The sequence below is a fragment of the Eubalaena glacialis genome, chromosome 18 (assembly GCF_028564815.1).
Source record: "Eubalaena glacialis isolate mEubGla1 chromosome 18, mEubGla1.1.hap2.+ XY, whole genome shotgun sequence".
Taxonomy (NCBI): Eukaryota; Metazoa; Chordata; class Mammalia; order Artiodactyla; family Balaenidae; genus Eubalaena; species Eubalaena glacialis.
In genome coordinates, this window is record NC_083733.1 from 12,140,082 (window position 1) to 12,152,259 (window position 12,178).

The 12,178-nt window shown below is 41.3% G+C and overlaps 1 protein-coding gene across 1 annotated transcript in view; it reads right to left on the reverse strand.

Annotated features, from left to right (window-relative positions):
- Positions 1-6,100: 6,100 nt before the first annotated feature.
- LOC133077607 (ADP-ribosylation factor 1-like) overlaps positions 6,101-12,178 on the reverse strand; it is a 47,008-nt gene continuing 40,930 nt past the window's right edge. The window contains exon 2 of the mRNA XM_061172416.1: positions 6,101-6,763. Coding sequence (XP_061028399.1) covers positions 6,101-6,763 — 663 coding nt within the window. The remainder of the gene's footprint in view (positions 6,764-12,178) is intronic.

Here is a 12,178-nt window from a genome sequence, read left to right on the forward strand (position 1 = left end):
AAGGCGTGCAATTTAAAATTTATGAATTATGTCTGAATATTTTCATACTCTGGATTGGTGTACCAGTTTTACATCTGCTGCCCTGGGTTTTCTTCTGTTTTGTTTTTAAGATCTTTACTGGAGTATAATTGCTTCACAATACTGTGTTAGTTTCTGTTGCACAACAAAGTGAATCAGCCATATGCATACATATATCCCCATATGCCCTCCCTCTGGAGCGTCCCTCCCACCCGCCCTATCCCACCCCTCTAGGTCATCGCAAAGCGTGCCCTGATTTTTGAGGCTGCCTCCAGGGGACACCTCTATATCACCTGGCTCTGGTGGCCATGGGGCCTATGTTTTCAGCCCCACAGCACTGTTTATATTTGCATATTTTAAAATCTACTGCCTGAGGGTCTGGCTTCCAATCAGCCTGAATCTAGGTGCAGACTGAGATTCCCCTGCTTTGTAACACAGACTGGTCTTGGCAAACCCTCATCTACTAGGAGCCATTAAAAATAAAATAGGCTGTTTGGACAATCACTGAGGTTTGAGAGACAACAAGAGTGAGGCAGGATTGAACGGTCAGGCTCATCTCCTGCAGGAGGCCACTCCTTTAAGTCTGGCTGCTTTATCTAATGCATAGAAACCAACAGAGAGTCAAGCAAAACGAAGAAACAAAAGAATATGTTCCAAACAAAAGAACAAGACAAAACCTGTGAACCAAACCTTAATGAAACAGAGATAAGTACTTTATCTGATAAGGAAAATCTTACTGAGCACTGGTCACTGGGATGAAGAAATGGGGGTGGCCAACACAGGCAAGATGGAGAAACACACCAGGAAAAATAAATAAACAAGAAAAATATTAGGTACTGAAAAGTACTATGAAGAATACTACTTATAATAGCATAATAAAATAGTAGTATTAAAATAGAGCTGATATGTAAGGTTTCTAAACCTTGGAACTTGATACTTTGGACTGGATAACTCTCTGTTGGGGAGGTGGGTTTCTTGTGCATGGAGGGATGTTTTCCAGCATCCCTGGCTTCTACCTGTTAGATGCCAGTAATATGACCCCTTCGGTTGTGACTCAAGACATTGCCAAGTGTCCCAGAGGGAGAGAGAAATCGGCCCCAGTTGAGCACCACTGCAGTGGACCCACTAGATGATACCTTTCAGCTCCAAATGTTTATCCTCATAATGAAACCAGAATACTGTACATAATGAACCTGCCCCATCCTCCCTTTTCAACCAACCTTTGTAATGATAGACGCCATCCTCTTCTGTACCCAACTGTAAAGCTTGCAGAGCTGTTTGCCTCAATAACATTCCAAACCTGTACTGTAGGAACTGAAAACACCATCAGACCCTGTAAAATAGATGACAAGGTGTCCTGCACTATTGACATAGTTAAGAACCTCCAGGAATAGCGCTTCTAAGCTATTATCTGGAGACCAAGGGTTTCTCCACGTGAAAGCACTTATCTGCACAGTCATAAAAGATAACCCATTACCATGGAAGGAAATCAAAACTGCAATAAATTTCAAAAGAGAAGAATGAGGAGGAGTAGGCATAAAGGACTAGTAGAAAATCTCAAGGGAGAATATGCTCAACACAGAAAGGGGAGGAGGGCAGTGGAGGCCATGACTGCATTGTATAGGGAGGGACCTGGCACTGCCGGTGAACAAGGAGACACTCAGAAAACTGATGCAAATGCATCAAGAGGGTCTAGGGAGTACTGTTTAGACAAGGCCTTCTCTCCGTCATCCAAATCATATTCAAATTAAGTTGAAACCATGACAAAGAAAACCTTTGTATTTGATTCTATCCACTGAGAAATTCCATTTGGAAGCTGTTAAATAGCTCATGAAATTAAAACTCATACCTGAACTAAACGTCTCCATCTTCCTTTGTTTGTGCCAAAATTTTAGGGCCTATCCCATAAAATATTTTTAGGACAGAAACTTCAAAATCTCTAGGAAACATGTTTAGTGAGCATAAGAAATCATTGAGCTATAGATATTTATGGCAAGTAAAAATTGGTTTTCATTAGTTACCTTTTCTAAATAATACTCTTACAGATTAAACTAATTTTTAATAGAGAATTGACATGACTCTCTACTTATGTTACAACTTTCTCTATTTTGCTTCTCTATTATATTAATACAATTTAAAGAAATAAAACACAGGAATCTTGAATTTTTTTTTAATTTTATTTAATTTTTGGCTCGTTGGGTCTTCATTGCTGCACGCAGGCTTTCTGGCTTTCTCTAGTTATGACAAGCAGGGGCTACTCTTCCGGGGGCTACTCTTCATTGTGGTGCACGGGCTTCTCATTGCGGTGGCTCCTCTTTTTGCGGAGCACGGGCTCTAGGCACACGGGCTTCAGTAGCTGTGGTGCACAGGCTTAGTTGCTCCACGGCATGTGGGATCTTCCTGGACCAGGGATCGAATCTGTGTCCCCTGCATTGGCAGGCAGATTCTTAACCACTGCGCCACCAGGGAAGTCCCAGAAATCTTGAATTTAAAAAAATATATAATGTTAGACCAACTGCTTCCTTTGTTTTTCAGAAGAACACAGATTTTATCACAGATTTCCCTTAAATAAGAAGTATTGGGTTGGAAAGGGCACAGGAGTCAGATGCCTTAAAACACCTCTTCTACCATTCGCCAGCTACATGATTCTGTTAATTCATTTAATATTGCTGAGAACCAAGTTTTTCATATAGAGATTGGATATAACAATTTTATACTATTCATGGGGTGGCTGTGAAAATAAAAAGAAATGGCATATGAGAAAAGGCTCTGAAAACCATAAAGTTCTATCAAGTGGTGTTTTGTTATCATCTTATCATTGAATTAACACAAAATGTGGCCACAGTGTGGTTTACATAAAACATTCAAGCATGCAGATGACCAAGAGGTCCAGCTTGAAGAAACTTTAGTCAGGCTTCTTCCAGACTATAGACCCTGACCTCCCTTTCCTCAGAGGATTTTCTTTAGAAAACTTATAAATTCTTTCTCTGCCCATTTGATATGTAAATCCTTTTAAAAGTCTCTAACTCCTTGTTCCTTCAAGGAATATCTTCCTCCAGGAGCTGGGAGCCATCACTTTGAAATGCTAACATCAAGCCCCCCAATCTCCCAGTTTCTGTGGTAGGGTAGGAGCCCAACTTCCATAAGCACTTTGCTCCAAGTTGTAAAACTACCTTCTGTCATGAAGAGAAGAGAAAGTTTACTTTTCCTTTGGGAAAGACCCATTAGCAAATAGAGACAGCCTATGATTCCCCCATTCCCCAGCTATTCAAAACTCACCCACCCTTTGTTTCAGCAGAGTTAAGTTCAGGCTTTAGTTCTGGCCTTTCTCCTCTTTGCAACAGCCTTGAATAAAGTCTTCCTTGCCTGCCAAATTTTGTCCTGTACAATTTTGGTTTTGACGCGTTTGCAAAAGAATGAAGATATATCCTAGGATTCATTTGCAGCAAAACTTAACAGCCCCCAACTCCACTTGTGACTCACCCAGGTTATAGCTCGCGTTAGTCTCTTATAGATTGGAACCTCCTGGAGGTGAGGAACTAACCAAATAACTGACCGCGTCTAACAATGTCCTCTCTATATAACCATGTATTCATGTATGTGAATCAACATGTAGTTATTACTGTTTTCAGTCCCTGAATTAGTATACGTATCAGAGTTTAACTTATCAGAAGCCAGAGCACTTGAAATACTTCCACAGGTGGTAGATCTGGTGATGCTGCAAAGCAGATTGCAAGATAAACACATTTTTAAACCACTTTATTGAGGTATGATTGACATACAAAAAGCTGTACGTATTTAATGCACATGACTTGATGAGTTTGGAGATAAGTATACACCCATGAAACCATCACCACAATCTATGCCATAAACCTATCTATCACCTCCAAAAGTTTCCTCACACCCTCCTTACTTATCATTTTTTTGGGATAAGAACATTTAACATAAGATCTATCCTCTTACCAAATTTTTAAGTATATAATACAGTGTTGTTAACTATAGGCACTATGCTATACAGTAGATATCTAGGACTTTTTCACCTCGTATAACTGAAACTTTGTACCCTTTGACTAATACCTCCCCATTTTCCCTAACCCCAGTCCCTAGCAACCACAGTTCCAACTCACTGCTTCTATGATTTACTTTCCTCTTGTAAGTGGTATCACGCAGTATTTTTCCTGCTGTCTGGCTTATTTCACTTAGCATAATGCCTTCCAGGTTCATCCATATTGTCACAAATGGCAGGATTTCCTTCTTTTTTAAGCTTGAATAACATTTCATTTTATGTGTTTGCCATATTTTCTTTAGCCATACATCTTTTGATGGCATTTAGGTTGCTTCCATGTCTTGGCTATCGTGAATATTGCTACAATGAACATAAGAGTAAAGATCTCTATTCGAAATACTGACTTAATTTCCTTTTAACATATACCCAGAGTGGTATTGCTGGATCATAGGGTAGTTCTACTTTATTTTGAGAAACTGCATACTGTTTTCCACAGTGGCTGCACCAACTTACATTCCCAGCAGTAGTGCACAAAGGTTCCCTCTTCTTCTCATTCTCCCAACACGTATCTTTTGTTTTTTTGTTTGTTTGTTTGTTGTTTTTCTTTTTTTTAATATTTTTTTAATATTTCTTAAAATATTTATTTATTTACTTGGCAGCATCGTGTCTTAGTTGGGCACACGGGATTTTCATTGCCACATGCAGGATCTTCCTTCTGGCATGTGGGATCTTTAGTTGTGGCATGCAGAATCTTTAGTTGCAGCATGTGGGATCGTTTTTAGTTGCGGCATGCGAACTCTTAGTTGTGACATGTGGGACCTAATTCCCTGACCAGGGATCGAACCCTGGGCCCCTGTGTTGGGAGCACAGTCTTAGCCACTGGACCACCAAGGAAGTCCCCTGTCTTTTTTTTTTTTTTTTTTAGTTAAGAGATTTTATTCTAATAGCTGTAATTACAGTGCTTGTTTGTCGAAATGAAAACTGAAAACAAGTATACAAAACACTTGATTACTAATTGTGTATTGAAAGCAGTAAGAGGTTCCACAACACCAAATAAACCAGTTCTGAGGTTTTCCCCAAGATAAAGTTTAACAGCTCCATCTTCTTCAGTGTTTATCAAAATACAAAAGAAAAAAGTAGAGGTTATTTTTCGATGGCAATTCCGACCCTTGCAGGCTGAGGGAATGAAAGCACATGTAGACAGGGGCTCCGAAGGGCTGGGGCTCAAGGATGACCACCCACGCTCCTGCTGGTGAAACCCCGAGAGCCCGGAGCAGGCAAGCAAGGGGACTGCAGGGCTCCCGCTCAAACCAGAGCGTTCCAACCAAAGTGCCCATGCTGACCCAAGAAAAGCCTGGGGTTCCTCCAAGGGGTCTGAGAGCAGCAGCTGCAGCCTCCAGCCCATCTCCTGGACGGCCATGTAAGCACAGATGCAAGCACAAACGCTACGGGGTGTGGGATGACCCAAGACAGAGCAAATCACAGGGACCCTATTGTGACCATGCAGAATGGATCATGGCTGGTTCTGCCCCGTTTCATGTTCCCAACAGGAAACAGACCACTGGTGGACCGGACTCAGGCCATTACTGCAGAACCTACACTAGGCACATTTCTCCCTTCTGTGTGTTCAAGTGTTCTCCTTATCTTGTATTTGTAACTATTTTTTTAAATGCACTGAGTTTGGGTTAAAAACCAACCACCAAAATGGATCTCAACACAGATCTAAAGCCCAGAGGAGGAGCATCGGGCTTGTCTGACACAGCGACTCCTGGATGACCCGTGTGCCTAAAATCCCTTCTCAGTACTGAACAATGGGTTGGTTTTCTTTTTATAATAAAAAAAGCTGAGTAATATTGCATAGGAGTACCAGAAACTGCCTCATTGGAAACAAAAACTATTTACATTAAATAAAAACCCAGGTGCAGGCTGCATCTGCACATTTACAGCATGGTGAAGCACACTGTGACCGACCATGGGGACAGCTTCTGGCACTCACACCCCAGGGGCACGTTTGCCACACGAGAGTAAAGCGAGGGTAAAAGGAGGGAGTGAGAGGGGAGGAGAGAGGAGTCCAGCTCACTTCTGGTTCCGGGGCTGATTGGACAGCCAGTCTGGTCCCTCATAGAGCCCGTCCCCGCTGGTGGCACAGGTGGCCTGAATGTACCAGTTCCTGTGGTGCAGAGAGTGCAGCCCCAGCTTGTCGGTGATCTCAGCTGCATTCATGGCATTGGGGAGGTCCTGTTTGTTAGCAAACACGAGCAGAACGGCGTCCCTGAGTGCGTCTTCTGCCAGCAGCCTCATAAGCTCCTCTCGGGCCTCATTCACACGCTCTCTGTCCTTGCTGCCAACCATGAAGATGAGACCTTGTGTGTTCTGGAAGCAGTGGCGCCACAGAGGCCGGATCTTGTCCTGGCCGCCCATGTCCCACACAGTGAAGCTGATGTGCTTGTATTCCACGGTGTCCACGTTGAAGCCTAGAGTGGGAATGGTGGTCACGATTTCACCCAGCTTCAGTTTGTACAGGATGGTGGTCTTTCCCACAGCATCTAGGCCCACCATGAGAACACACATCTCTTTTCTGCCAAAAAGGCCCTTGAAGAGGTTTGCAAAGATACGCCCCACGCTGTAGACTAGTGGGAGCAACGCTGGCCAGAGAAACCCTCGGCGGCCGGCGCAGCTGCTACCCCGAGGCAGGTGCTGGTTTCGCTCCCACAAGGTGGCAGCTCTGACGGCGGCCCCCTGCTTTTTTTAAATTAGAGCCATCCTGACAGGTGTGAGGTGATATCTCATTGTGGTTTTGATTTGCATTTCCCTGATTACTGGTGATGTTGAGCACCTTTTCATATACCATTTGGCTATTTGTATGTCTTCCTTCAAAACCGATGCATTTCAATGCAACTTTAGAAAATATCGATGTGAAGACGGATTATAGATGTGTAAATACACAAATCTCAAGCAATAGCAATATCAAACATTTGTCAATATTAAACATAATTTAAACCTAGTTAATTTAGCTCTAAAATGTTTTACTGAAAGATGCAGAAAGAATAGATGTGGCACAGGAACAAGACAAATGAGAAGAGTACAGTCTCAGGAAAAAATAGAGAATATAAAACTCTGCTCTTAAAATCCTTCTATAGTTTCCAATTACTTAAAGCATAAAGTAAAACACCGGAACACATCAAAAACTTTGGCCCAATCTGGACAAAATCAAATTTCTCCCCTTTCTCTCTTTGCATTTGCTTCTCCATCCCTTATACTCAGTGTCTCCTTGTGAATGGAGAGGAACTTCCCCCTACATCTCAGAACCTGAAACAGCCAAATCTATTACTACAATCACCTAAAACCTTTTTTTACATGAGAGGGTTTGCAAATGGGTCACACAATCACTGTGTCACACCCAAATCCAAAAGCCCTATGAAATCTCCTCCCATCTCAATATGACTAGGACTCTACATTTTTCAAGGCAAGTTCATCTATTATCTTTACCATCACTAGCAGTGAGTTTATTATTATTAAGTCCACTTTATTTGTGAGAAATCTGATGTTGAGAGGGTTTATTTCTTGCAGCTTTATGAGGTATACAAAAACTTCACATATTTAATATGTACAATTAGATGCTGAGAGAGTGTAAATTTCTTACTTGTGTCAAGATAGGACTTAAGAAAGTCCTTCAGCCCATTTCTATGTGGGATAATCAGATCGCAGGAGTGATAAAAAGCAATCTCTGATTCCGTACAGCCTGCTGTATGTTCCCAGAAGGGTGCTAGGACTGAAATGCACCCAAAGTGATAAAAGATGGACATAACATCCCCAGGACAACCAACAGGGTTAACTTAAGTTTTTCCTGATTCCCCAGAGCAGCAGGTAAACACATAACACAGACTTAGAATGACAGGTGCTTTTCTGTATAGTCACAGGAACATAAAGGCCAGAGGGGCAGACTGGCCTTCTTCTCGGACCCAGGTTGAGCTTCCTGAAAAAACCTGCCTGCCTATGGAGCGCCTCTCCACATACAGGCTGTGTCATTGTCTAAGGCCATGGAAACTGCCCCTCCAAAGGGAGGAATACTCCTGAGTCTCCAACTTGGTATAGCCATCACCATGCTGTTAAATCCTTTATCCTTTACCTACTTTAAAAGGATTTGTGTCTTTTGCCTGTGTCTCTTGATATCTCACTATCAATCACTTTCTCCCTTGTGAAAAACATGCAGAGAATCACAAAATAAATAAATAGATTTGGTAGTTCAGAAATTCCAATTACATGCCCAATACCCTTCTACTTTCTGCTTAATATGTAAAGGAATCCTGTAATACAAACCTTATAAATCACAGAACTGATCCCAAAGTCTAAAATCAGAAAATAATAAAGGCTTTACTAGTGGGAAGCAGCCACATAGGACAGGGAGATCAGCTCGGTGCTTTGTGTCCACCTAGAGGGGTGGGGTAGGGAGGGTGGGAGGGACACACAAGAGGGAGGAGATATGCGGATATATGTTTATGTACAGCCAATTCACTTTCTTATACAGCAGAAACTAACACACCATTGTAAAGCAATTATACTCCAATAAAGATGTTAAAAAAAAAAAACCCTATCAGTGAGTGTCAAGTGACAATTAAGCTGCATCTGGTGGCAGGCTTTATAGTGGCAAGTGAGTTGATGTACTTCAATTGTACAGCTGCATCTGGTGGCAGGCTTTAAGTCAGAATCCGACACTTATTGTAGTCCATGCGTAGCCCGCCCATTATTTTATTTACCACCTCCCTCCGCGCCTCTTTCCCACACTGCGCACTTGTCTCAGTCACAGTTTTGGTAAGCCCACAAGCTAACCCTAGCCAAAATGAGTAAAAAACAAATGTCTCTGGAGAGCTTCTTTGAAAAGGGGGAAAGACCCAAAGATGAGACAGCAGAAGACTCTAAGACTGCCCACAAAAAGAAAGCTGCATTTAAAAGAAAATACCAAGGGCTTTCCTGGTGGCGCAGTGGTTGAGAGTCTGCCTGCTAATGCAGGGGACACGGGTTCGAGCCCTGGTCTGGGAAGATCCCACATGCCGCGGAGCAACTGGGCCCGTGAGCCACAATTACTGAGCCTGCGCATCTGGAGCCTGTGCTCCGCAACAAGAGAGGCCGCGATAGTGAGAGGCCCGCGCACCGATAGAGGCCCGCGCACCGCGATGAAGAGTGCCCCACACTTGCCGCAACTAGAGAAAGCCCTTGCACAGAAGCGAAGACCCAACACAGCCATAAATAAATAAATAAATAAAAATTTTTTTTTAAAATGGAATAAGACTCCTAGGGCACATGCTTATGAGGTTCTTGATATTTAAAAAAAAAAAAAAAGAAAAGAAAATACCAAGAGTCCTACTTAAATTCATTGCAACAGGCGATTCACATTCTCCAACCCCACTTTGTATAATATGTGGCTACCGGCGATCCAACAAAGCCATGAAACCTTCAAAACTGCTCACCTATCTCAGCTTTCAAAAGAGTTTGAGCATTACTTCCCAACCACAAAAGACCCCTGAACTGGGAAGGAATGGATCCGTGACCCATTTGTGAATAAGCCAGGTGAATCGATTTTGTCCGTGCTAGAAGAGGATCAACTGTTTGAGATCACAAATGATGGTGGCCTTAAGAGTATGTTTGAGACAACTTCAAATCACCATATGTTCTGGATTAAAGTCAAGGCAGAATATCCTGAGATTGCCACAAAAGCACTGAAAAGCCTGCTTCCATTTCCAATGTCCTATCCTTGTGAAGCAGGGTTTTCTGCAGTGACAGCGACCAAAACGAGATCACGGAGTAGACTGGACGTAAGCAACACACGTCAGGTGTCACTGTCTCCCATCGCCCCCAGATGGGACCATCTAGTTGCAGGAAAACAAGCTCAGGGCTCCCACTGATTCTGCATTATGGTGAATTGTATAATTATTTCATTATATATTACAATGTAATAATAATAGAAATAAAATGCACAATAAATGTAAAAAAAAAAAGAAAATAATAAAGGCTTTAAAGTTGTTGAGGGAGTTCTGTTTCTGATTAGGATGTAGAACAGTGTAAAAGACCATCATCTCCATGGTAACAACAAGAAAAACAAAATTACTTTTCTATAAAGCTATCAAAGAGCCGTGACAAAAAAGCAAAGAAGCCTTAATGAACTATGATCCAGAGAGAGACAAGCAAAGAGCCGCAGATGCTTCCACACTTAGCAGCAAATTCCAGTCTGACTTTGCAAATTCCAAGCAAACTTGCCAGAGATGGAAGGGGGACGGATTAGAAGAAACCAGCAGGTTTTAACAGTGAGGACAGGCAAAAGACAGGAGAATCTATGATAGCTCAAATACAAAAAGAACTGTTCAAGCCAACATATCTCCAATCTCCCACCCGCTAGGAATTTTTCTGAGAAAGTAGCAGAAATAATTATGAGGATAGGGCTAGCTAAAAGACAGAAAATTTTTTGGCCATTTCATGGTGCTCAGATCCCAGGACCCTGTAAAACTTGAATCCGTAAGTAAATCATAAGCGACTAAGCTAAAAATCAAACCCTTTCAAGTTCAAACTTGGGAAGATCAAAAGGACTAATTTGTCCCTTAGTTGTAGCAACAGTAGTAAAGAACATTGGGGGTTTCCCTATCTGGGCTATTGTAAATAATGCTGTGATGAACATAGGAGTGCACATATCTTATCAAATAGGAGTTTTCATATTCTTTGGATAAATATTCAGAAGTGCAATAGCTGGATCAATGATACTTCTATCCTTAATTTTTTGAGGACTCTCCATACTGTTTTCCATAGTGGCTACACCAATTTACATTCCCACCAACAGTGTAAGAGGGTTTCCTTTTTTCCACATCCTCTCCAACACTTGTCATTTCTTTCCTTTTTGATGATAGCCATTCTAAGGGGCGTGAGGTGATATCTCATTGTGGTTTTGATTTGCATTTCCTTTATAATTAGTGATGTTGAACATCTTTTCATGTGCCTGTTGGCCATCTGCATGTTTTCTTTGGAAAAGTGTTTATTCAGCTCCTCTGCCCATTTTTTAATTGGATTGTTTGGTTTTTTGTCATCGTGTTGTATGAGTTCTTTACATATTTTGGAATATTAACCCCTTATCTGAGACATGATTTGCAAATATATTCTCCCATTCAGTAGGTTGTCTTTTCACCTTGTCAATGGTTTCCTTTGCTGTGCAGAAGCTTTTTCGTTTGATTAGGTCTCACTTGTTTATTTTTGATTTTGTTTCCCTTGACTGAGGAGACATGCAAAAAAATATTGCTAAGACCCATGTCAAAGAGCGTACTGCCTATGTTTTCTTCTAGGAGCTTTATGGTAAGCATACAACCTAAGTGTCTATCAATGAATGAATGGATAAAGAAGATGTGATACATATATTTACAATGGAATACTCCTCAGCCACAAAAAAAAAGATGAGATTTTGCCATTTGTTACGACATGGCTGGACCTTAAAGGTATTATGTTAAGTGAAATAAGTCAGATGGAGAAAGACAAATATAATATGATCTCACTCATATGTGGGCTATAAAAAAAATTAAAGTTTTTGATTAATTTTTATTGGAGTATAGTTGATTTACAATGTTGTGTTAGTTTCTGCTATACAGCAAAGTGAATCAGTTATACATATACATATATCCACTCTTTTTTAGATTCTTTTCCCGTATAGGTCATTACAGAGTACTGAGTAGAGTTCCCTGTGCTATATAGTAGGTTCTTATTAGTTATCTATTTTATATATAGTAGTGTGTATGTCAATCCCAATTCCCAATTTATCCCTCCCCCCCTTTCCCCCTTGGTAGCCATAAGTTTGTTGTCTCCATCTGTGACTCTATTTCTGTTTTGTAAATAAGTTCATTTGTACCGTTTTTTTAGATTCCACATATAAGTAATATCATATGATATTTGTCTTTCTCTGTCTCACTTACTTCACTCAGTATGACAATCTCTAGGTCCATCCATGTCACTGCAAATAAAAATAAATGAACAAACCAAACCAAACAAACAAACCAAAAAATAACAACCACATAGAGTTGTGGTTACCAGAGGGGAAGGGTGGGGTGGGTGAAATGGGTGAAGGGAATTAACTGCATGTTGATGGATGGATTTTTGGTGGTGAGCACACTATAGTGTACA